Source organism: Bubalus kerabau, chromosome 10 (genome assembly GCF_029407905.1).
Source record: "Bubalus kerabau isolate K-KA32 ecotype Philippines breed swamp buffalo chromosome 10, PCC_UOA_SB_1v2, whole genome shotgun sequence".
Taxonomy (NCBI): Eukaryota; Metazoa; Chordata; class Mammalia; order Artiodactyla; family Bovidae; genus Bubalus; species Bubalus kerabau.
The window spans coordinates 94,718,875-94,745,362 of record NC_073633.1 but is presented as its reverse complement, the minus strand read 5'-3'; the positions used below and the strand labels follow the sequence as shown (position 1 = coordinate 94,745,362).

Here is a 26,488-nt window from a genome sequence, read left to right as displayed (position 1 = left end):
ACCTATGAGCTCCATAAATGCAAGGATCTTCTCTAAGACACTGTTTTCAGTACTTTGCATTGTACCTGGCACACAGTAGGGAATCAGTAAATATTTGCTTGAAAAAGGAAGGACAAACTCTTAAGTATCCTGGTTCAGTGGTATATTAGTGTAGGAAGGCTACATAGCAAGAACCACAAACTGGGGGACACTGAAGTCTCCCAGTTCTGGAAGCTAGAAGCCTGAGATCAAGGTGTCATCAGTCTTGGTTCCCTCTGAGGGTTGCAGGGGGGAATCTGACTTTTCCCTCTCTCCTAACATCTGGTGGTATGCTGGTAACAGTTGGCATCCCTCAGCTAGTAGGTACATCACTCTGATCTCTGCTTTCAGCTTCATCTGGCTGAAAGCCACACTGTCCCTGAGTGCATGTCTGTCTCTGGATCTAAATGTCCCCTTTTTATAAGAACACCAGTCACACTGGATCAGGACCCAACCTAACGATCTCAGATTAACTCAATCACCCATAAAGACCATCCTGAAATAAGGCCACATCCACAGGTACGAGGGGTTAGCACGTTGGCATCTTCTGGGAGGACGTCCAAATCCCATAGCAAGTGGGATGCTCTTTCTTAAGCTCAGAGAAGGAGAGAAAGGAGGACACACTCTTAATTATCTTGGTTGAGTGGGATGCTGTCCTCTCCTGGATCACAGCTCCCTGTTCTAATTTGTCAGCACTCAGAACTTCTTCCAGCAGCTCTCTGCTAAGCGAAAAAGGCACAAAGTGGGCTGGCCCTTGGAAAAATGTGAATTAGCAAAGACTGTCCGCCCTCTCTCCTCCCAAGGCACCATGCCTATATTCAGCTCTGAATTGGACGAAGGTACTCAGCTGTCTGCTGCATCCAAACATGAAGGAACAGAATTTTTTATAAAATACTATTGCATGATTTAGTGTAATGTATTGCCCTCTTGGGGATACTGGATATTTAACTGAATATTCATTAAAAAAAAAAAAAAAAAAAACACACTAGCAATGCCTCAGAGGCTAAATCCTTAAGGATAGAAATATAGGCATTTTGTCAGGGGAGGTACAGAGAACTGTTGTTATTTGGTTGCTAACTTGTGCCCAACTCTTTGTGACCCCATGGACTGTAGCCTGCCAGGCTCCCCTGTCCATGGGATTTTCCAGGCAAGAATACTGGAGTGGGTTGCCATTTCTTTCTCCAGAGGATCTTCCAGACCCAGGGATCAAACCCAGGTTTCCTGTATTGCAGGTGGACTCTTTTACTGCTAAGCCACTGGGGAAGCCCTATAGAGAAAAGAGGGGAGGGAAAAAGTGGACTCCTTGGTAACACCCTCCTCATCCGACCCACCCTCTTTGTAACACAGGGGGCCATATAGGACTTGGCCAAGGAAAGGTTTATTCTAGGTCCATCTAGAAAAGAGAAAAACTTAAGCAAATATAATCTCCATTCCACATTTGATCTTGATCCTATCAGTGGATCATTACCATATTCTGTGAAGTGGCTGTTTTTCCCAGCGAAACCTCAAAGCTTGACCTCTGCTCACCACACAAGTTGACTCTCTTCCTGAGTTTTCACCTAACAGCAAATCTTCTCTGGACTTCACCTACTTGTATCTACTGCCACTAGGTCCTTAGCCTGGGTATTAGCCCCAGTGCCACTCAGTAAGTCCACTAACTGCTCTGAAGCTGCAGCTGCCAACTTGGGGTGGGCACACAAATTGCGAGTACTTTTATGTTTTCAGGGACTAGAGTTTAACTAAACAAGCATCAACGCTTCAACTGTTCTCACCAAGGTTTTCAGCCCTTGTTCTTATGACTGACAGCTGTCAAGGAGGATGATATTATGGGGGATATAAATGATCCTGTAGATCTTCCTCAGAGCAAGAAAAAGGTACTAGACGAGGAGTCTTAAGACATGGATTTTTGACCTGGATCTGTCACCAGCTGGGTATCATCAAGAAAATCACTTCCACTCCCCTTATCCTCAGTGTTCTCTGATGTTAAATGAGGATAATAATAGCCAGGCACACTTCTAAATGCCTTACATCCCTAGAAGTGGTATTGTTATTTAAACATCTACTTAAATATTAGAAGATTGAAGCCCATAGAATTAGGTTGCTGTGTTCCCACTACTGGTGATGAATGAGTTGAGATCTGAACCAGGTAATCTGGCTTCAGCTTCTTGCCCTTTAACCACGATGCTATAATAATGGCATAATAATAACAGTAACTACTTCCCCAGAAGTAGTGAAGATTAAATAAGATAATGTACTTGGGAACTTGGCAAAATATTTAGCAAACATCAGCTGTTTTATCATATCTTAGAGTACGATGTTAATAAATGTTGAGTAGGTGGGTGGCTGGATACCTTCCCCAGAGGCATCTGTGAGTCTTTTCCTGAGGATGCAGCCCATACTTTAGTAGGTTTCCACTATTTCCTCAACTTGATGGAGAAACGTGAGAGGGACAGTACCACATAGGTTCAGAGAAAAATACCCAGCTGAGCTGGTGCAGAATCCCATTCTGATGCCTGCAAGATAATGCTAGTCCTAAGAAGAGCCAATGGAGAAGGCAATGGCACCCCACTCCCGTACTCCTGCCTGGAAAATCCCATGGACAGAGGAGCCTGGTGGGCTGCAGTCCATGGGGTCGCTACGAGTCGGATACGACTGAGCGACTTCACTTTCACTTTTCACTTTCATGCATTGGAGAAGGAAGTGGCAACCCACTCCAGTGTTCTTGCCTGGAGAGTCCCAGGGACGGGGTAGCCTGGTGGGCTGCCGTCTATGGGGTCTCACAGAGTCGGACACGACTGAAGTGACTTAGCAGCAGCAGCAGCAGCAAGAAGAGCCAAAGTGGAAAAACTTGCTGATCTAAGTCCAGATTCCCTACCTAACTCTTGTTTTTGTTCAGTCACTCAATTGTGTCCGACTCTATGACCCCATGGACTGCAGCACGCCAGACCTCCCTGTCCTTCACCAACTCCCAGAGCTTGCTCAAACTCATGTCCATCGAGTCAGTGATGCCAACCAACCATCTTGTCCTTTTCTCCTTCTGCCCTCCATCCTTCCCAGAATCAGGGTCTTTTCCAGTGAGCTGGCTATTCATATCAGGTGGCCAAAGTGTTGGAGCTTCAGTATCAGGCCTTCCAATGAGTATCTGGGGTTGATTTCCTTTGGGAAAGACTGGTTTGATCTCCTTGATACTACGTTGATCTCTATAGATACTACCTTGTCTAAAATGCTGCCATCTTGGCTTAAGGATTGCCCTCTGCTTGCCCAGGCAGGGCTCTTAAAATACAGATGCCCACCAGGAGAAAACCTGCATTAAGTCCCATGTGCCACAGCATAAGTCAGTTCATTGCAGTCTTTTTTTGGGAGAATCGCATGTGTCAGCTATGGACATCTAGAGAGAAAGAGAACATGGAAAAAAAAAAAAAAAGTAAAACAGCTTAAACTTTGCTTGTTTCACAACTTGGGTTTGGGCCATCCTAGTTTCAAGCCCATTGATTTTGCTTCTCATTTCAGTCTATCATGGAAGGCAATGCAGAGCCCAGAAGGGAACTAAATTTATAGAGCACAGATCAAGTGTTAGGCATGGGGCAATGTGATTTCTCCAGTATTTCTCCCTTTAATCCTCACAGTAATTTTGAAACGTAGATATTCTCCACTCCCTCACCCATCACCTGTTTTGGTTTTTTAATGGATAGAAACAGGTCAGAGATGTAAAGCAATCTGCTGAGACCCCATAAACTGTCATGGGCACACCTGGGACTAGGACTGGGACGTGTCCAATTCTGAAGCTTGTTCTCTGTGCCACCCCACACTGCACGCACGAGCAGCTGGCCCTCACACAGCCCCAGGACTCCTGGGTGGCAGGGTGGGAGACCAAGGGGGAGGTCCTATAAACTAGCTGAGGAAAGAGCCCAGAAGCCCAGCCCCAGTTCTGGACCCTTCGCTGCCCTCACCACTCATGCAGACGCAGAACTCCAGAGACGAAAGAAGTGGCAGCAGCTGAGCCAAAGCCCCAAGAGTGAGCACCCTGGCTTTCACACGCACACACTTTCTCTTTGCCTCTCTCTCTCCCTCCCCATTGAGCACCGTCATCTGAAGCTTGGATTGTGCTGCCAGCCAGGCTCCTGTGTGGCTGAGAGGAAAGTTATTTACAGCAAGGTCTGGCCTCTCGCGCCACCATGTAATTCAAGGCAATTGCACTTCCAAATAGATCTTTTTTGGAGAAAATCAACAGTGGCTTTGCTCTCAATCTGCTGGAAAATGAAGTCCTGGGAATGTGTTACATAAGTCCCCAGCAGCCAGAGTGAGGAGGGCAGGAGGCCAGGGCCCTGCCAAGACAGAGTGGGGCTCTGGTGCCTCCATGCCTGCCCTGCTGCGGGCGGTGGCTTTGCGGGGAGTGAACCGCAGCACCAGGGAGGAAGAAGGTGTGAGCGCAGCCTGCCAAAACCATCAGCTGGGGCTCTGGGGAGAAATGGGAACCAGAGAGGCACAGAACACACAGATCTCCCTGATGGGGGAGATCAGCGTGTCTGCTTCACTCACTCATCCTCAGTGGAACCCAAAGCAAGGTGGTAACAGCATCCCACACACACATACACATATACATGCAATGCCCATGCCCAAATGTGGTTTTTTTCCTTTTTAATGTTTATTTTCCATTACAAAAGTAATAAAATCTCACTCAAGACAATGCGAAAATATGGAAACACAGAAAACTAAACTGTCCACAACTCCATCACCCAAGCACAGTCTTCATTAACGTTCTGAGGGATTTTCTTTCAGTCTTTGTTTTCATCCATTTTTAGCTTTAAAAAAAAAAAAAATGATTCCTGATGAGCTTTCCAAAATTCCTCAGGCATTCACCTCTGGGACCTTCTGTCAAGATTCTGATTGACGCAAACTCAAGAGTTTTAAGAGGCTGGATGGTAAATTGATTGGCTGGATAACTATCCAGTGGTCTGTTAGGTCATGGAGAAGGACAACAGTGGGAGAAAAGGAGCACTAAACTCTGAGTCGGGACGTGTTCATTCCAGCCCCATTTCCACCACTATTGACTGTAGGACCAGGGGTATGTTCTGTGTTCCTTTTTGGCCTTATTTGCATCATCCATATTAAGAAATATAAGGAAGAATTCATTAGGAGACCTTGTATTTCTTATATTTTCTGAGAAAATCACTTCCTCTATCTATATATGAGTATTTTCATCTGCACAATGGGAATATCAACAGCTGTGCTCCAAAACGTCTCACAGCTATTGTGAGGGTCAAATTAAATGGTGCATAAAAATGGCTTTGCTAACTGAAGAACCATAAAAAAGGAAAGCTATCGTTATGATTTTTAAAGAGAAAAATAGCTGAGCCACATATCTTGTGAAAATACAAGGATAGTGAGATGAGGTGATCCAGGAAAGAAACAGAGAGAGAGGTGCTATCTCTGCAATTCAGACAAGAAATTTGGAAAAATAGAGGGGGAGCAGAGAGAGCAAGGAATGAAAGAATACAAAAGACAGTGACTTCCTTTTAGCCCACTTTGTCTAAAAAGGCACCAGCTGCTCACCCTCTAAGAAGCCAGGTAGGAGATACCAATGTGGAGGGTGTGATCTGAGTTTGGTTCTGCACCTTAGCAGGAACTTAGAGGAAGTTGAAGGACCTCTATTTCATCTCAGTGGAAACCTTCCCAAAGGGTGACATTCTCCAGCCTGCAAAATGGAGTCAGCTTTATGCTTTTACATCATGAAGGGACGGAGGAGAGAATAAAGAGAGGACAGCATTGAACCACGTAAAACACAGATGAGACCTACCCATCAGAGTGTGTGTATATTAGTTGCTCAGTTGTATCAGATTCTCTGCAACCCCACGAACTGTAGCCCACCAGGCTCCTCGGTCCATGGAATTCTCTGGCATGAACACTGGAGTGGGGAGCCATTCCCTTCTCCAGGACACATCAATTTGGGGGATCCCCAGGAGCAAAGCTGCCAGACCGTGGAATCAGTGACAGTGAGCCACCTTCTGGTGGGCTTAGATATTGCACAATTTCCTGCGTCCATGAATTCTAACTTTAGTCCCTGTTTAGAGCTTGGAGCCTCTTAACCACTCTTAGCGACCCCATGGACTGCAGCCTACCAGGCTCCTCCATCCATGGGATTTTCCAGGCAAGAGTACTGGAGTGGGGTGCCATTGCCTTCAGTCCATGGGGTCGCTAAGAGTCGGACATGACTGAGCGACTTCACTTTCACTTTTCACTTTCATGCATTGGAGGAGGAAATGGCAACCCACTCCAGTGTTCTTGCCTGGAGAATCCCAGGGACAGCGGGGCCTAGTGGGCTGCCGTCTGTGGGGTCGCACAGCGTCGGACACGACTGAAGCAACTTAGCAGCAGCAGCAGCAGCAGAGCTTGGAGAATTCCAGGGACGGTGGAGCCTGATGTGCTGCCGTCATGGGGCCGCACAGAGTCGGACACGACTGAAGCGACTTAGCAGCAGAGCTTATAAGGTATCTTACCTTATTGGTTCCATGGAATCTCCAATACCAAAAGCAGGCCAGGGAAAACTACTACAATGATGAAACATGTCTTTAGCTGCTCCCACTTTCTTATTCAATTTGTTTTCTCCAGGTCTTCCCTTCTACCCTCATTTGCCACCAGAGCCCAGTGCTCTTAATTCATATATTTGTACTCATGCCTATTAAATCAGTTTCCCCACCAATATTTCTATTTGAAAGAAGACCTAAGGGAAGGGGCATAACATCCACCTTATACATGCATTCAAATGGGTGTTGGGCCTCGACTGTGTGCAAGATACGATCCCATTTCCAAAATCTCATCATCTCTTGGGGAAAGTAAAACAATGTACTAAAATTACTACCCTATCATAGTTAAAGGAAACAATCAGATGAATAGTAAAGACAACAGAGTCTCTAGGAATTCTGGAAGCAAAAAAGGCACTTATGATTGGGGTAATTAAAGATGGTGGTATGTCTGTTGCGGAGGACAGGCAGTAGGGTGTGCGGGCTTCTGTGATTGTGGCACGTGGGCTCAGGAGTTGTGGCTCTAGCGTGTGGGCTCAGTAGCCCACGCTCTTCAACAAGAGAAGCCACTACAATGAGAAGCCTGCACACCACAACGAAGAGTGGCCCCTGCTCACCACAAGCAGAGGAAGCCCACACGTAGCATCGAAGACCCAGCATGGCCAAAACAAACAAACAAAAAAGGAGGTGGTGTTTGACCTGATATTTGAAGGTTTTAACAGGAGAATGGAGAAGAAGGTATACCTGAAAGGGACATAGCACACAAGTACAGAACGGGGAAAAGTAAAGACTCACTCATGGGGTACTTTGACCATAGCATGTCAGAGAATAATGACAACTAATGTTTACATGACTTTAGAAAGCCTCTTTTAAGAAATTTTATCTTCTCAACCATCTCCTAAGGCTGGTATTACTATTGAGCCCATTTTCCAGATTGAGAAACTGAGTTTAGAAGAGATTAAACTATTTGTTTTATGAAAATTCTATAGCTAGAGAGAGAACCTACACCCAAAGATTCAATATCCATCTCCCAGCCCATAGCAAATATGATTAACTAAAAAAGGGAGAATGCAACCATTCTGCAAAGGGCATGAAATACCAAGCTAGAATATCAGGCTAATGGTGAGGTTTCAGGCCCTGTGGCAGTAGAATAGAGCTTCCCTGAGGGGCTGGTGGAGGTAACAAAATATGATCTTCTTTGTCTTACCTCTTTCCAGAAAGAGGCTGACTCCTCACTGGTCATTTTCTTTCTTCTTCTTAGAGACACACCCTGAGCTATATGACTACACAGGAGCTGGCAAAAAAACAAAGAAAACTTATTTCTTTGTTTTGCCAGTGAACTTATCAGTTTGTTTGATTTCCTGTTTGCTGCTTTGTATTTTATTAGGCCTTAGGGTGCCTCAGTAAATTAAGATGATATAGTAGAAATGTATGATTAAAAGACTGAGCAACAATAATAACAGCATAATCATACTGTGCATTCATATCCTACTCAGCATCTGTTATATCATTTACTCACACAAAATCAGCAGCACTGCAAAACAGGAAAGACAGAATGTAGCAATCCAGATTTACCAGCAGGAAAGCTGAAACAGAAAGGCTAGGTGGTTTGCCTGGGGCCACACAGCAAGTTATTAGAACTTTACTCAGATCCTGCAATTCCCAAGCCAGCCTGCTCTTCACAGTAGTTCAGTCTCTGAGCTCAGGCAGGCTATGGAGATGAGTAGTACCATGTGGTACCATCTGCTTCTGCCTCCCAGGAGCTGTGATTTCAGCACCATGGACAGAGGCTCCCAGGCCGGAAGCTATTCTTTAATGGCATACAATGCTCGTTTCCAAAGTTCACAAACTGAATTCTGGAATGTTGAACTATGTCATGCACCACAGGAATATTGCATGGGTGCCTCAAAGTGATGGCAATAATAATCACTTAGAAACAAGTCAGAGTCTGTAACAGAGATCTTTAAAGGCTTACCTAGGTTGAAGCAAATGCAACCTTTAAACAGAGCAGCTACTCATTCCTCATAAAGCCTGAAATTAATTAATAATCAGTAACATTTACCCTAGTATCCAAATACCAAACTGCCTCCAATTAAGTAACTTTATTTTCCCTCTTCACAACCCAAACTATCAAATGTGAAAATAATAGCAATAACAATAATGTCTAAAGAGTTATTTTTTTATGTCAGGGCATGGGCTAGGCACCTAAATACTATGTCACCATTTGATCCTTTTAGTGGTATGAAAGAAATATATCTAGGATATAGAGGCTGTAAGGAAAGTATTTGGGAAAATAAAGATGCTAGATTGAAAGACAGACCAAGTCTGGAGTCACACAGTCCTGCTTCAAGTCCCAGATCTGCCTTTCACTAGCTGTGTGATCTTGGACACTTGTTTCACTGTCCTGAGTCTAAGCCTCTGCCTATGTAAAATTACAGAATCATACTCTCTTCATAGGGTCTCTTTATGTGCATAAATAATGTGCATAAAGCCCAGAGCACTAAGTTGGGCATATAGTAACTATTCAACAGACACTATTGTAGAAGTTCTCTCCCTCTTTCTATCTTGTATGTGTACCTTTGGTTTATCTTTAGACTCCTCTTCCCAGGGATTACCTCCAACTCCTTGAATTGATATCAAGATAAAAATAAAATTTGGGAAAGGGGAGAGAGTATGTTAAATGAAATTCAGCTCACAGATCTGAAGAGAGTAGGACTTGTATTGAGTTAAAAAATGATAATGCCTCTAATGGGAGTCTCTGAGGGTATAAGGAAGGGAAAGACAGTGGGTGCAATGTGTATGATGGTTATAAGTCAGTTATATATACACTGTCAAACCTACGGTGTCTGACTACAGACTAGCAATGGAAACAGAGACTATAACAAAGCTATAAGCCAGTGAACATCATTCCTGCCTTTGCCTCCCACTCATATCATTTTCAATGTAACTTCACAACCTAAGCAGGGAAGGGGCTAAAAGTGAGGACTTCTTTTTTTTTTTTTTTTTTTGCCAGAACCATAGGCACAACTTCCAACATTAACCCATATCTGCAAACCTCAACTCATCTTCACCTACCCTTCCTAATATAAGCTTTAGAATCTACTGTCCTATTGAGAAGAAGAGATTCCTCCAAACAAAACTGATGCAAGAAGGAAATGTCTCTGGAGAAATGGAATCTAAAAGAGCTTAGCTGTTGCATCCATTCTTTCCACCACCACTCACTGATCATCACAAGAAATAGTTAAAAGTCTCCCCACACATCAAGAAATTTGCAACTAGTGAGGGACATGCCACTAGAGCCTGGTGAATGCTTTAATAAAAATGTTCCCATGGCACTGTGCATGATGATGGGGAAGTCTAATGCCAACCAGCCCCATCCAGGAATAGTTCTTGACCCATTGCATATATAGATAGCACAGCTATCTATATAGAACCACTGAAGTTCCTCTGTACCCTTCTGAAACTCTACTTGTCCAGGGTGATCAGGATCTCTACCTCTTCTCACACCCCAGGCCCTCTGACTACACTCCAATTCAAAACACAACATATGTTTATGTCTGAAAGGAAACCTAGATATCATCTTGCCTGACCTTTTCATTTTACAAACTGAATTCCAGAGAGGGAATAACTTCTCCTAGGTTGCAAAGCTGGTGGATCAAGAACTAGGACACAGGTCTCCCAATAACCACGCAGGAGACTATGGTAAGTTTCAAGTGTTTTCGTATCTCATATGTGGTTCTTCGACCTCCTTGGTGAACTTAGAGTTCTGTCTCCTTTGTAAACCCATGTCCCCACAAGTCCCTCCACTGCTCTGCAAAGGTGAACAAGATGACCAGGAGTGTTAGGTGGCTGAGACTCAGCTCTGGGTTTTAATTCAAGGAGTACTGAGAAAATTTCCTCTGTCTGTACTCTAACGCTGCTGCTGCTGCTGCTAAGCCGCTTCAGTCGTGTCCGACTCTGTGCGACCCCATGGACTGCAGCCTACCAGGCTCCTCCGTCCATGGGATTTTCCAGACAAGAGTACTGGAGTGGGGTGCCATTGCCTTCTCCTGTAACTGCATAGTGATACACTAATTCAAACTTACTGCTATGGGGGAAAAACACCATTTAATGAGACATGAAGACAAAACACAAACTTGACTAAGGAGACACACCAACCTGCAGTGTATTACATATCTTAGGTAGTCTTTTTTCTTCATTGGAATATAATTGCTTTACAATGTTGTGTTAGTTTCTGCTGCACAACAACGTGAATCAGCTATATGCATACAAATATCCCCTCCCTCGAGCCTCCCTCCTACCACCCCCCCATCACACCCTCTAGGTCATCACAGAGCACCGAGCTGACCTCCCTGCGCTTTATAGCAGGTTCCTACTAGTTATGTACTTTACACGTGGTAGTGTATGTAGCCTTTATCAAAGCCTCCTGAAACAATAATGGGCATCAGATCCATAAGCAGTAGGACAGAGGGGAAACCTCTTGGGTCTAGCACTACACTGCTGGTCAGGTTCTATGCAAACTCCTCCATCCCTTATTGCTGAACGACTGGGAGAAAACCCGTTTCCTGGAACTACATATTCTGTTCTCTGTTGGCAACTGGGAATGACAGTTTTGCTCTTCTTGATTAATCCTTACATTTGGGCTCTTCATAAGCTATATTTGCCCCCAGGGCCCCTAGGGAAGCAGCATGGTGGGGCATAGAGTGCTGACTGGCACAGGAGTCAGGCATCCTGGGTAGGAAGGAGGTTTCTCAGCTATGTAACCTACAGCAGGTAGAACTCCCTAGGTCAGCATTTCCTCATCAGTTTACCAATCTGATTGGATTGTTGTAAGAATCAAATAATATATTTGAGTAAAGGAACTGGCTTATATTGAAAAGTGAAAGTCGTGTCTGACTCTTGGTGACCCCAAGGACTGTACAGTCCATGGAATTCTCCAGGCCAGAATACTAGAGTGGGTAGCCATTCCTCTCTCCAGGGGATCTTCCCAACCCAGGGATCGAAGCCAGGCCTCCCAAATTTCAGGCAGATTCTTTACCAGCTGAGCCACAAGGGAAGCCCAAGAATACTAGAGTGGGTAGCCTATCCTTTATCTAAGGGATCTTCCCAACCTAGGAATCGAACTGGGGTCTCCTGCATTGCAGGTGGATTCTTTACCAACTGAGCTATCAGAGAAGCCCTGGCTTATATTGGAGTTAATAAATATTGGTTTACTGGCATCTGAATATTCATTTCCTCTGTTCAAATCCCTAGCTTCCCCTTTGCAAAAAGAACATCTTCCTATTCTCCAGAAAATAATGTGACAGGACTACTCAATTTTTCTGAGATAAAGGTATGATTTACAACAGAAGCATAACTTTAATAGCAGAATTAATCATGTGTGGGTGAGAGGAAGGAAATAAATGATGACTAAGTGCCTACTATGTACCAGGCATCTGAAGCACACTATTTAACATAATCTTGTGTTCCTCCTGGGAGGGTATCTGTTACTCTTCCATTGTACAGATGTGGATTGGCAAGGTTAGATAAACTCAGACCAGCGTAGATATTAAGCATCAGAGTTAAGAAGTGAACCTATCTGTGAGACTCCAAAGCCGTTTTTCTTTCCATTTACACAACACTCTTAGCTGAGGAGCAGAATCATCCACTGAAACTCTTAAGGAGAGAGCACGCCAACATAAACCATGCTAAATGGGTTGACTCTCCCTGCGTCCTCCTGACCCAGTGATCTTCCTTTCGTTGGAATTTTAGATGCTCAGGTGATGGATTTATGCCAGTGACCACCAGAGGGGGATAACAGCTGGCGAAGTGCAGGCTGCATGTGCGTGCATGCATTGAAAAGCATACACACACACACACATGCGCGCACACACACACACACACACATTTCTCTAGTAGCCTATCCAAACAATAACAGAGGAGTAAGGCACACAGAGAGTCCTTTTAAAACAAAGACCCTTGAATATTTACTCAGTATTGGCCTTCCAACTATGGCGATGCCTGCGCTTAACCACACAGGGCCTGGTGCAGAAGTAACACGACTTGGACTGTGGGAAATAGAAGCAAGAGGAATCAGGGGTCATAAACAACAGTCTGGAAGGAAGGGTCCAGATTCCCCACACTGGTATTTTTATGCGTTCCTCCTGCTCTCCCCGGCCCACCAGCCTGTTATTAGTTTCTGGGAGCTGCTATAACAAATTATCACAAACTGCGTGGCTTGAAACAACAGAAATTTATTTTCTTACAATTCTAGAGGACACAAGTCTGAAATCAAGGTGTTGGCAGAGCTACTGCCTCTGGAGGCTCTCAGGGAGGATCCTTCCTTGTCTCTTTCAGCTTCTGGTGGCTGTCAGAATTTCTTGGATTCATTGGCTTGTGACCACATCACTGAGATCTCTACCCCCATCTTCATCCCAATTTCCTTCCTGTCTGAAAAATCTCCCCTGTGTGCCTCTTATAAGGACACTTGTCACTGGGTTTAGGGCTCATCTGATCATCTCTTCATCTCAAGATCCTTAGCTTAATCACACCTGCAATGACCAATTACCAAATAAGGTAATATTCATAGGTTTCAAAAATTAGAATGCACCATATCTTTTGGGAAATCACCATCAAACCTACTAACGAGCCAAACCAAACAAATCCAAAGACACAGAACCACGTGGATTGTGTGATGCCATATTGTGTGAGACACACAGATGGGAAGATAGCCCTTGACCCAAAGAAGGGAGAGGATGTGAGAAACAGCACTCCCAAACACAGAAGGCAAGGTTCACTCTGCCCGGGGAAGACAGCGGGAAAGCTTCTTGGAGGGGAAGCATTTGAACTGGGCCTTGAAGGGTGGGTTTTGATAAGGAGTAGTAGGAAAGGAAAGAGAAGGAAATTCTGATGGAAGAAACAGCAAGAGCAAAGATAAACAGGTTACCAAGGAGTCCTGGGGGTAGAAAACAGGGAGAAGAATGGATGAGAAGAGGGAAAATATATCTAGGTGGGAGACTAAAGGTAGAAGCACCTCACCCAGGGCCCCAGGGTGAAGCAGAGAGAAAGCAGAAGAGCAACCACAGTAGGGGGCTGATTCCACTTCACTGCCCGCTCCGACCAGCTTCCCTGTTTCTGTGGAGGACCCTTGCTCTCTTAACTCCCCGCTCCAGTGGTCTAAAAGAATAGCTATTCTGCCTGTCCAAGCTACTCCTGAAGCATAAGCCCTGCCCTGGGTAGTTCTGCACACACCACCACCCCGCCCCCTCCTGCCCCTTGGGGATGCAAACAGTTCTGTAGAGAGGCACAGCCTCAAGGATGGGAGCCGGAACACTGAAGTCAGACAGAGAGACAGACTGTCAAGCATGCAATGCCCTGCAGAAAACGCAGCAGCTCCAGCGGATCCCAATGCCTCAGGACACAGACAGTTGGACCTAGTTAATTGAAATAGAGGCTTCGGGCAATAGGATTTATCCAAACAGCAAGAAAATAGCAGGAGGATGCTGGCAGCATGCAAATAGTTGAGGTGGGAGTCCTTGAAGACCATCATTCAGATGGGGCAGTCCAGGGACCGACAGCTGTCACTCCCGCAGCAGCACCCCCACTCTAACCCCTTCCTCACATCCTCGGGGCTCTCTTCTCCCCATCCCATGCCTCCTGGACAAGCCCGATTTGCTCTAATAAAAGTGGCCTCAGCCCCAGGGAGACTGGGGGAAGAACACAGTTGATTTCACCTCTTTAACCCTGAAACTAGGAAAACAGCAAATGCTGACTGTCTTCCCAAGGGAGAATCCCAGAGCTTTATCTCATGCATTGCACGACCTCTAGGAACCCCTGCCTAAGTGAGATAAACCCCCTGTGCCCAAGAGGAAACCTACTTATCTCCCAACAAAGCATTTTCATAAATTACTTTTTTTTTTTTGGTTCTCAGGGAAGGGAGTATTTTAAAAAATAATAACTCCAATAACAGTAATAATCATCATCAACTGATGCCTACACCCTGGCCAAGACTTCAGGGAAAGAGGTATGGGGGCCTGCAGGGCAGGATCGTGCTGGGACGTGGGCAACTCACGTGCCGGGGCTGGGCAGCTCCCCCAAGGGTCCTCAGCCCCGCATCTGGTTTAAGAGATACGGCCGCCACCTCTCTTCATACAGAATAAACAAATGATTAACTGTCTCATTAGCGACTGTGCGGGAAGACACACGACACACGTCCCGGGGGGTGGTACAGCCAAGAGATTTATGTTATTTAACAACAAAAGCAAAACAAACGTGGCCTTCCCACCCGCTGCCTGCCTGCATGGGGCCTCTCGCGCTAGAGCAGGGCAGTGGCACTTGGCCAGGACAAGTATTCCGGCCGGAATGAGGGAGCAGGTGCTGGACCACCTTCCTGGCCTTTTCAGGGCTGGGGTTAGGATAGGAGGACGGATGAGGGCAGGGGTTGGAATGGAAGAAGAGAGAGGGAAAGAGGCTGCCCAGAAATGCAACACAGGTTACTCAGGAGCTGTGTGTGGGTGTTCACATCCTGGGAAAGAAAACACAACTAGAAGTCAAGAGACCCGAATTCCAGCCAGAGCTCTGGCCCTACCAACATATGTGACAAGTTTGGCAAATTCTGCCTCAGCGACCACATCTGTAAAATGGGCAGATGAGTGTTTTAAGTACCATGAGAATGCATGTTGTCGTTATTGCCGCCTTTTCATCACACAGTATAGCTGTGATGAGAAACCAAACTCTGAATCCAGACTCTCTGGGGTCGAATCTCAGCTCTACTGTAATACCTACTAGTTACATGAGCACGGACAATTAATTCCTTCTTGTGGGCTGTAGAGTGGGTATGCCCATTACATTTACCTCTTGGGATTACAAAAAAGGTAATTCCTCAAGAGCACTCTACAATGCCTGGCAGAGAGGGGAAGGCCTTCAAAGTATTGCAGATGTGACCATATTTATCCTTCTTCTTCACCAGGGCTGTCATTTGGAACAATCTAGAATTACACTTCCAAGAATTCCAGTTGTAAATTCAACCTCTAAGCTTTTCTCTATTTTTCCTTCCTATCCTAAAGAAAGTATTCCAACTTTTCCCAAGGACATGAGTCCTTCTTCCCTCTGCTGGGATTTTAATCCAAGATGATCCAGTCCTTTCCCTGTCTTCAGATCCTTTTACTCCACTGGGTCCGCTCTTCCTATAAACATGCTCAAGCCTCACGCGTTCTGCAAACAACCCTCCATCAGTCTTGGCTCTCCACAAGCCAGCATCCCTCCTCTTGCTTTTCCCTCTGAAGACAGTAATGTGCATTCCTTGCCTCTCTCTTACAACTTTCATCCGCTCTCCTGGTTCCCACACCCCATCACTTTGCTGGTGACAGAAGGTTCCAAACATGTCCAGCTTGTCAAGCTTATCCCAGGACCTCTCTCCAGGCTTCAGCTGGAGTTCTCAGTGAGAAAGAGCTTTCTAAAAATAGATCTGTTTGCAGAATTTATCCTCTGCATATTCTCTAGGCTTCAAACCTGTGCTCTCCTACTTACCTCCCCATTACAATTTTTCAGTGGCTTCTCATTGGTTACATTGTACTCGAAAGTCACCTGGGGAACTTACTAAAATGCATATTCCTGGTCTTCACACTAAACAATTTATGATACTTATTCTCAGTAAGTCTAAGAGACTGTATTTTTAACAAGCACCCTAGAGGATTTCAATACCAATTCTCCACAAATGACACTTCCAGAAACTCTGAATGGAAACCACAGCTGGTTGTTAACAACGCGGACTTTGAAATCAAGCTACCTGCGGGTTGAATACCGACTCTTCCAGAGTCACCCATGCCTACCAGCTCGAGGCCTTTCTCTCTGTGCCTCGGTTTCTTCATCTAATGTGTAAGGGTGGTAACATCAATACCACCCACGTGTCCGATGCTTATCACACGTCAGGCACCATGCGGCATGTGTTAAATGCATACATTCTTGTGATCATCATAACAAGCATATGAAGTGGATGCTGCTGTTAAGTCCATCTCCCAAATGAGAAAACTGAGGCAAGGAGAGAAGAAGGAATGTGCCTAAGGCTGCGGAGCTAACAAGTGGCAGAGTTGGGTTTTGCATTCAGGCAGTACTCTTGTCTGGAAAATCCCATGGACAGAGGAGCCTGGTAGGTTGCAGGGGTCGTGAAGAGTCAGAAAGAACTGAGCAACTTCACTTTCAATTTTCACTTTCATGCATTGAAGAAGGAAATGGCAACCCACTCCAGTGACTTGCCTGGAGAATCCCAGGGACGGCAGAGCCTGGTGGGCTGCCGTCTATGGGGTCTCACAGAGTCTGACATGACTGAAGCAACTTAGCAGCAGCAGTTTGGATCCAGAATCTTTACCTATAGCCTTCATGCAGGAGGTTTTCCTGGAGATCACAGGACACAACCTTGTGGAAACATTTAGCACAATGCCCTGCACACAGTAAGAGCTCAACAAATGGCAGCCCTTGTTCCCATGGCTGTTGTTGGTACCACCACGGTCGTTACTGAGCCAGCTCTGCACACTCCAATTTCAAAGGAAACAGAGTGTTACAGTTAAGTGGACTAGCAACCTGCCTTGTGCAATACAGTGGTTTCTAGCCAATGTGCCTATGTAAATGTACAGATGATCAAAATTAAAGACAATGTAAGATTCAGATCCTCAGTCACACCAGGCACATTGATAGCCATATGTGGTTAGTGACTCCTTCAATGAAGTGCAGATTTAGAATATCTCCATCATTAAAGAACGTTCTAACGATAGCAGTGCAGTCCAGGGGGTCGCAAAAGAGTTGGATATGACTGTGCGACTGAACTGAGTGATAACACTGCTCTAGATGCAGATTGCTGGGTGAAAAACTTGACTCTCACAGCTGAGGTTTCTCTGGAAAGGTAACTCACCTGAGCCTCAGTTTCCTCATCTGTAAAACAAGGGCAATAATGGCACCCACCTCATATGAATGCTTTGATTAATAGATGAGTTAATGTAACTAATGTATTTAAATATGGGCTTCCCAAGTGGTGCTAGTGGTAAAGAATCCACCTGCCAGTGTAGGAGACATAAGAGACACGAGTCTCTTTCTGATCCCTGGGTCAGAAAGATCCCGTGGAGGAGGGCATGGCAGCCAACTCCACTATTCTTGACTGGAGAATCCCCATGGACAGAGGAGCCTGACAGGCTACCATCCTCAGGGTGGCAAAGAGTCAGACACAATTGAAGTGATTTAGCATGCCCACACTTAAAATATAATTAATACAATAGGTAACATATACGCGTTTGTGTATTGGTATGCGGGTAGTGGTATCGTTACTAACATTATCATTTAGAGTTGAGCCATTGGCATGACAAACCATGACCTTGGAATCTTTGTATTCTGCCTCTGCCTGAGAGGCCCTTCTTTCCCTCCGTCTACTTTCCACTCACCTGACAAACTCCTACACTTCCTCCAAAACCCAGTTAACTTGTTGCATTCCCCCAAAGCTACCTCACTTCTGGAACAACCCATCACTTCTCAATCCTGCCAAGTCTGGAGACACCCCTGCTGCTTCTCCACTCCAAGACCCTGACTTCCAATTGCTCTAGGTTCTTCCTCCGGACATCTCCTTTGAAATGTCTTCTAAGATTCACAGTACTCTTTGGAAATGAGAACAGGCCTTGCAAACCCTCTTATGATAAAATGTATTCAGAAAGAGAAGCAAATGTGATCTTGTGCCTTAGGCACCGTGTCCATCACAAACCCCTGGGCTCCTGCGTGCATGACCTTTGCAAAGTCACATTGGCTGAAATGCCTCTGTATTGTTCTTTGCTCGGCAATAAATCATGCCGGATAGAGATGAACATTATTCCTTGAGTAATTTCTCAAACAGCTGAGCTGGGAAGACCAGGAGCTTTGACTGGGAGGGGGATAAAAGGTGAGCACTACAGCTGGTTCTCACAGAATATCTGCTGCTCTCTGTGCATCCTAAAGAAATAGTGGCCATTTCCAAAAGAAGAAACTTGCCAAACTTTAGAAAATGAAAGATTTGATGTGAGGATAGTGACAAAGTGCTGGGGAGACAGAACATCACTACTTACTGGTTGTGGAACCTTGGCCACAGCCCTGAAGGCTTTCTGAGACTCGGTTTCCCCACATGTGATATGGAGGCAACAGTCTGCCTTGTAGAAGGGGGTGAGTAATAATGTACATGCACACTTCTCTAGAGCTTCCTTGGTGGCTCAGATGGTAAAAAAATCTGCCTGAAATGCAGGAGGCCCAGGTTAGATCCTAAGGTAGGGAGGATGCCCTGGAGAAGGGAATGGCTACCCACTCCAGTATTCTTGCCTAGACAATTTCATGGACAGAGGAGCCTGCTGGACTACTGTCCTTGGGGTCACAGAGTTGCTGCTGCTAAGTCGCTTCAGTCGTGTCTGACTCTGTGCGACCCCATAGACGGCAGCCCACCAGGCTTCCCCGTCCCTGGGACTCTCCAGGCAAGAACACTGGAGTGGGTTGCCATTTCCTTCTCCAATGCATGAAAGTGAAAAGTGAAAGTGAAGTTGCTCAGTCGTGTCCAACTCTAGCAACCCCACGGACTGCAGCCTACCAGGCTCCTCTGTCCATGGGATTTTCCAGGCAAAAGTACTGGAGTGGGGTGCCATTGCCTTCTCCCACAAAGAGTTGGACATGACTAAAAAACTAACATTTTAACTTTTCACTTCTCAATTCTCATAAGACCTGTCATATGGTAGATTTTCCATCAGCAACAGCTAGTGCTATTACCAGGTTCTATCAAAACTTTCCTTCCAAAAAAAAAAAAAAATCATATAACATTTTAAAAGAATCAAGAAAGGGGAGACCAAATAGAAAAGCATTCCCGTGATATTAAGACTGAGATTTACCAGGCCACAAGTAAGCAAACATGTGTCTCCAAAGTAACTGTAACTCAGTCAGATTGCACACATCTCTGTTTACAAAGGCCAGGTAATAATACGTGCAGTTTTACAAAATCCATATGGTAGAATAAGTCAAGTTTCCATAGAAGGGGTATGGAGACGACTAGAAATAGCTGGCTGTTTAGCTAGCTGCAGATTCCTCTCTGTTGGTTATTACCAAACAACAAACACACCCAGGTCTCTTTTATTCAACCCCAGTTTCTTCTCTTCTCACCACTTGGCCTCCTCTTGGTCACAGCTGCTTCTTGATGGCAGCAGGCTCCACACTCTCCATCACGTGGGAGCTGCTCTCACCCTGGCCACCAGCGATCTCCTTTTTACTTATGGCTGTCCTCACATCCCAACCACTGAACAACTCTCTTGGTTCAAGGACTCGGTGACAAGCAAAATCCTAGGAATGACCTTCAACTCTGTCTTCCCTCGCCTTCGAGTGCAGGCAGAACCCGCGAACAGGATGCACTGTCAGTATCATGACATATATACTAGACGATGTTATGGGTTGAATTGTGTCGCCCTGAAATGCATATGATGCAGATCTAACCCCCAGTATCTCAGAAAGTGATCTCATTTGGAAGGGGATATGGCACATATAATTAGCTACGATGAGATCTTAAGAGTGGGCCCCAATCCAGGATGATTCGCATCCTTATAAAAAGGGGAAGTCTGGACACAGGCATGCATGCAGGGAGAAAACCATGTGAACATGAGGATGTCAGCTGTAAACCAAGGAGAGAGGCCTGGAGCAGACCCTTCCCTTCTAGCCCACAGAAGGAATCAACCTGACCAGATTTCAGGTCAGACTTCAGACTTGATTTCAGACTTCTGGCCTCCAGAAATGTGAGATAATAAAAGTCTATTGTTTAAGCCGATGGTGACTGCAGCCATGAAATTAAAAGACGCTTACTCCTTGGAAGGAAAGTTATGACCAACCTAGATAGCATATTGAAAAGCAGAGACATTACTTTGCCAACCAATGTCCATCTAGTCAAGGCTATGGTTTTTCCAGGGGTCATGTATGGATGTGAGAGTTGGACTGTGAAGAAAGCTGAGTGCTGAAGAATTGATGATTTTGAACTGTGGTGTTGGAGAAGACTCTTGAGAGTTCCTTGGACTGCAAGGAGATCCAACCAGTCCATTCTAAAGGAGATCAGTCCTGGGTGTTCTTTGGAAGGAATGCTGCTAAAGCTGAAACTCTAGTACTTTGGCCACCTCATGTGAAGAGCTGACTCATTGGAAAAGACTCTGATGCTGGGAGGGATTGGGGGCAGGAGGAGAAGGGGACGACAGAGGATGAGATGGCTGGATGGCATCACCGACTCGATGGACATGAGTTTGAGTGAACTCCGGGAGGTGGTGATGGACAGGGAGGCCTGGCGTGCTGCAACTGATGGGGTGGCAAAGAGTCGGACACGACTGAGCAAGTGATCTGATCTGATTGTTTAAGCCACCCAGTTGGTGGTACATTGTTATAACAGTCCATGCAAATTAAAACATGTGGCAAAAGGAGATTATACAGGTGGGCCCAATTTCATCACATGAGCCCTTTAAAAGCAGAGTCTCTCCAACTGGTAATAAACAGGAAGTCACAGATTTATAGCCAAGGTTGGATTTCAGGCCCCATTGCTGGCCTGGTAGATGGGGTAGATCCATGACAAAGAATGTGAACAGCCTTTAGGAGACAAGAATGGCCCTGGGATGACAGTAGGCAAAGAAATGGGCACTTCAGTCCTACAACTGTGAGGAATTAACTGTGGTCAACAATGGGCCTCAGGTTGGATATATAGGTTATTCTCAGAATCTGCAGATAAGAGCCCATCAACCAACACCTTGATTTCAGCCTTGTGAGACCCTTCGCAGAGGACCCATCTAAACCTACCACACTTCTGACCTATACAACTCTGAGCTAGTAATGGATGCTGCTTTAGGTCACTAAGTTTATTCATTTGTTACAGCAGCAATGAAAGACTAATTCAGATTCCAACCCTCAGATCCTTTTCTTACAGAATAATGTGAATTCCAGACTCTAAGACTCAATTAAGTCTTCTCCACTCCTTGCTTCAGTTTGCCCCTCTGCTCAGACGTTCCTGGTTCCAACAATTAAGGCACTGCTCATCAAAATCAGGAAGTGACAAGAGACTTGGGGTTGAAGGTAGTTAAGACCTTCTCTGAACTTCTCTCTTTATCCTAGGGTACAAGAGCTTTCCTGGGCCACCAAATCTGCCTGCTTCCCTCTGGTCCTCCCACCTCCTGGTGAACAAGCTCACCATCTTCAGCTCCTCCCACAAAACGAGGTTTTCATCACTTCCAGGGTCGCAGAGCCAGAAGCACTTGTTCCACCCAATGCCACACAACTCAGTACCTCACAGAGGCACATCTCAGCGGTGAGTCATAGGACAACAAGTTGCAAAGTCCCTTCAGAAAAATGGAGACAGCACTGTGAATACATGTGGAGGAGAGAAGACCTGAAACATGTCAAAAAAAAAAAAAAAAAAAAAGACCTTGACTGCAGCTTCTGAAGATGGGTCTAGAAAACCAAGCACACACCTCAGAGCAACCTTGCTGATGAGCTGCTAGAATTGCTGTCTGGAAATTCCACCAGAGATTTGATCTGAACTGGGGTTCTCAATAGGCAGACATTAGGATGTAACTTCCCGAAACAAACTCCTTTTCTGTACTATTACTTCTTCCCCAGCCTCCAAACTCAACTCTCCTCCTGGAGGTCTCATGAGCACCTCCAACTCAACACATCCAAAGTGCATGCCTCAGCTCTTCCCCACCCCCCACCAATAACCTTCTCTGAACACCCACGGTAGAATCAGGGCAGTAGAGAAAATGTAGCCTTGGGTTCAAATCCCAATTTTTCCCCCTCACTGGATGGCTGACTTCGGAGCCTTAGTTTCTTCAACTGCAAAGTGGACATAATAATAACACTGATCCCCAAGATATATTGTGAGGAAAGAACTTAAAGCTATGTAAAGCAGAAGAATCCATGTGAAGCATGTAACTCAATAATTGCCTACAATATGTATGCTGTAAGTAACTCACACATTGCTGCTATTATTATTATTCTCATTATCTTTCTAATGTACAAAATAAAGTCGACCAGATAATCCCTAAAACCCATTTCAACCCTTGAGTCCATAAGATCTACACTTCAATTCTTTTCAGATCATTCTCCCCTGCTTACCAATCAAAACACAAACACACCTCATATACACATTTGTCTTCCCCTTTGTTTCTCTTTACACATGATGGTTCCTCACCCACATGATTTACATTTCTGCCTAAAATCGTATCTATTTTCCAAGGTTCAACTAAAGGGTTGAATCCAAATTAAAGGATTCCAATCATCACTGGAACCTTCCTTTATCCCTCAACTAGAAGTAATCTCATTCACCCTGAACTGCTGATATAGAACCTTTAGGGAACATCAACTTGGATGGTATAGGTTTTGAGGGAATTAACCTTCCATGCTCATTAGATTTAAACTTCTTGAGGTCAAAATTCTGCAAGAGATGGGAATACCAGACCACCCGACCTGCCTCTTAAGAAACCTGTATGCAGATCAGGAAGCAACAGTTAGAACTGGACATGGAACAACAGACTGGTTCCAAAAGGAGTGTGTCAGGCTGTATATTGTCACCCTGCTTATTTAACTTCTATGCAGAGTACATCATGAGAAACTCTGGGCTGCATGAAGCTCAAGCTGGAATCAAGATTGCCGGGAGAAATATCAAAACCCTCAGATATGAATATGACACCACCCTTACGGCAGAAAGTGAAAAAAGAATGAAAGAGCCTCTTGATGAAAGTGAAAGAGGAGAGTGAAAAAGTTGGCTTAAAGCTCAACATTCAGAAAACGAAGATCATGGCATCTGGTCCCATCACTTCATGGGAAATAGATGGGAAAACAGTGTCAGACTTTATTTTTCTGGGCTCCAAAATCACTGCAGATGTTGATTGCAGCCATGAAATTAAAAGATGCTTACTCCTTGAAGGAAAGTTATGACCAACCTAGACAGCACATTACAAAGCAGAGAAATTACTTTGTCAACAAAAGTCCATCTAGTCAAGGCTATGGTTTTTCTAGTAGTCCTGTATGGATGTGAGAGTTGGACTATAAAGAAAGCTGAGCGCCAAAGAATTGATGCTTTTGAACTGTGGTGTTGGAGAAGACTCTTGAGAATCCCTTGGACTGCAAGGAGATCCAACCAGTCCATCCTAAAGATAATCAGTCCTGAGTGTTCATTGGAAGGACTGATGTTGAAGCTCAAACTCCAATACTCTGTCCACCTGATACAAAAAGCTAATTCATTGGAAAAGACCCTGATGCTGGGAAAGATTGAAGGCGGGAGGAGAAGGGGATGACAGAGGATGAGATGGTTGGATAGCATCATCGACTCAGTGGACATGAGTTTGGGTAAACTCCGGGAGTTGGTGATGGACAGGGAGGCCTGGCGTGCTGTGGTTCATGGGGTCAACTGAGCGACTGAACTGAACTGAAACTGAACTGAGATCAAGTACTGAGTCCAATTCACCTTAATTTTCCCTTAAGATCAGTCAAATTCCCTGGACCCAGGAGGAACCTATACACATCATTTGAATGAATGACTAACCAAATGAGTGCAACTCCTCTGGACCCTCTGGGTTCCTGGGGGAAATGCACATGCTGCCTTGCAGGTCTGTTTCAGAGGCTTCTGTGTTCTAAATACATCAAGTCTGGACTTATGGTAGATTTCAGTCACCCACTTAAAAATAACTATTTAGTATGAGTTCGCTAAAAATTTTAAAACTTTTTTAAAAATTCAGTAAAGAAAGAAGTTGACCACAACAGCTGGGGATGAAGCAGATCTTAATAACAGTGAACCTACAATTCCCAAAATTCTTGTCAGTGAACACAAACTCTGAGTGCCCAGAAGGAAAACAATAATAGCAAAATCCACTCCCTAAAGTTGCAATCTGTCTTTACAAGGTCAGTACCAAGTGAGTACAACCTTCGGCTGTCTGGTCAAGGTTGGGGGAGTCGGATTTATTTGTTTAGGGTCCCACATGGTTTAGTAGAGAATTGTTTCCATCACAGTGTGTGTATGCCTCTGAACAAGAGCTATTCAGGGCAGAGGAATGAAAGCCTTCCCTCTGGTGTGGTGGGAAAAACTGCACATTCGCTGAGTTGGAGGACCACTCGTCATGAGGATGGGTCCTACCCGGCCCTGCTGTTTTGGGCTGCAGATCTGAAGAAATAAAATGAGTGAAGCATGGTGCTCTGACAAGAGCACTGGACTAGGAGTCCTGAGACTATGGGTGATGGCTCTGCCCCTAGGTATGTGATTTTATGAAAATTACTGGACTTCTATGAGTCTCCTTTTTCCACCTGTAAAACAGAGGGTTTGGGCTCGGTTGGTGGAACCACTTGGCAATGGTATGCTACAGCATACTTCTAAAAGCACCAATACCCAGGCTCATTCCCAGAGAGGGAGCAGTCTGTACAGGATGAGACCCAGGTACCCGTGATTTTAAAGTTGAGAACCCCTGGGCTACACCACTATCCATTTCAGGTCACACTCTTTGATTCTATAGGAATCTTTCTAGAAACCAGTAAGCCAGCTTCCCTTTTCATCATATGGGATCAATCTGAGAGAAGAATCTGGCAGAGTGATCTCTTTGAGTGAAAAGACTGCCAATGTATTTTCCATCTCACAGTTGTCTATAAACCTATAATCTTTGCAATAAGGCATCTTCGGGGGTTGGTTCCATGCCTCTGTCCATGGCCATCCCAACCACACAGAGACCTTACCAAAATAGGGTTTAGGGGGCTTCCCTTCCCCAGTGGCTCAGTGGTAAAGAGCCTGCCTGCCAATGCGGAAGACCTGGGTTCGATCCCTAATCCAAGAAGATCCCACATGCCATAGAGCAACCAAGACCAGGCGCCACAACTACTGAACCTGTGCTCTAGAGCCCAGGAGCCACAACCACTAAGCCACGGGCCCAAGTACTGAGGCCTGTGTGCCTAGAACCCTACTCCCCAACAAGACACGCCCCTGCAGTGAGAAGCCCGTACACAACCGGAGAGCAGCCTCCACGGGCGGCACCTAGAGAAAGCCCGTGCAGCAGTGAAGACCCAGCACACTTATGAACAAGTAATAAGTTTCTAAGTTTTAATAGGGTTTAGCCAAGAGAATGGGGTAGGAGTTGGCACCAATGAATGGAAATCACCCTGAGTGTCTGCCTCAGGCCAAAGGCATATGCTAATCGTATTGGGTGGCCATCTGAGTGAGAATCTATTTTTCAATGTTCTTTCCCTACAATTCCATATTCCAGAGATACAATATCCAGTTGAACTTCTTTATGGTGTGAACTCATCACAGTTCAGTTCAGTCACTCAGGCATGTCTGACTCTTTCTGACCCCATGGACTGCAGCACGCCAGGCTTCCCTGTCCATCACCAGCTCCCAGAGATTACTCAAACTCATGTCCATTGAGTCAGTGATGCCATCCAACCATCTCATCCTGTCATCCCCTTCTCCTCCCGCCTTCAATCTTTCCCAGCATCAGGGTCTTTTCCAATGAGTCACTTCTTCGCATCTGGTGGCCAAAGTATTGGAGTTTCAGCTTCAGCATCAGTCCTTCCAATGAAGGACTGATCTCCTTTAGGATGGACTGGTTGGATCTCCTTGCAGTCCCAGGGACTCTCAAGAGTCCTCTCCAACACCACAGTTCAAAAGCATCAATTTTCCAGTGCTCAGCTTTCTGTATGATCCAATTCTCACATCCCTACATGACTACTAGAAAAACCATAGCTTTGAACTCATCACACTGATTAGCAAATTGTGGTGGTCAAGATAGGATTTATATTCCCACCACAAGGAAGAAAACTAAGGCTCTAGCAACAGCAGAACACACTTTAGTAGTAGTTAATCAGGGTGGAGTTGGGTTTGGTCTTGAGCCTGGAGCCAGGGTTCAGGACAGGATTAGGGAGGAGGGTAATATCATAGATAATTTTATGTGACAACTTGACTGAGTCATATGCTATCC

General features: G+C 45.2%; 1 protein-coding gene across 46 annotated transcripts in view; it reads right to left on the bottom strand.

Moving 5' to 3' along the window:
• Positions 1 to 4,641: 4,641 nt before the first annotated feature.
• The window catches only part of LOC129621864 (neurexin-3-like), a 300,739-nt gene continuing 278,892 nt past the window's right edge, over positions 4,642 to 26,488 (bottom strand). For 26 of the 46 annotated variants that reach the window (XR_008699738.1, XR_008699750.1, XR_008699755.1 and 23 more), the window contains 2 exons: positions 7,747 to 7,833; positions 4,642 to 4,820 (listed from right to left, as the gene is read on the bottom strand). Coding sequence is in view for 5 of the 46 variants with exons in the window: in XM_055538779.1 (XP_055394754.1) it covers positions 7,823 to 7,833 (11 nt within the window). In the remaining 41 variants the exon portion in view is untranslated. Of the gene's footprint in view, positions 4,821 to 5,571; positions 5,714 to 7,746; positions 7,834 to 21,720; positions 21,919 to 26,488 lie in introns of all 46 variants that reach the window. The other 20 variants (XR_008699761.1, XR_008699758.1, XR_008699757.1 and 17 more) reach the window with 7 other exon arrangements.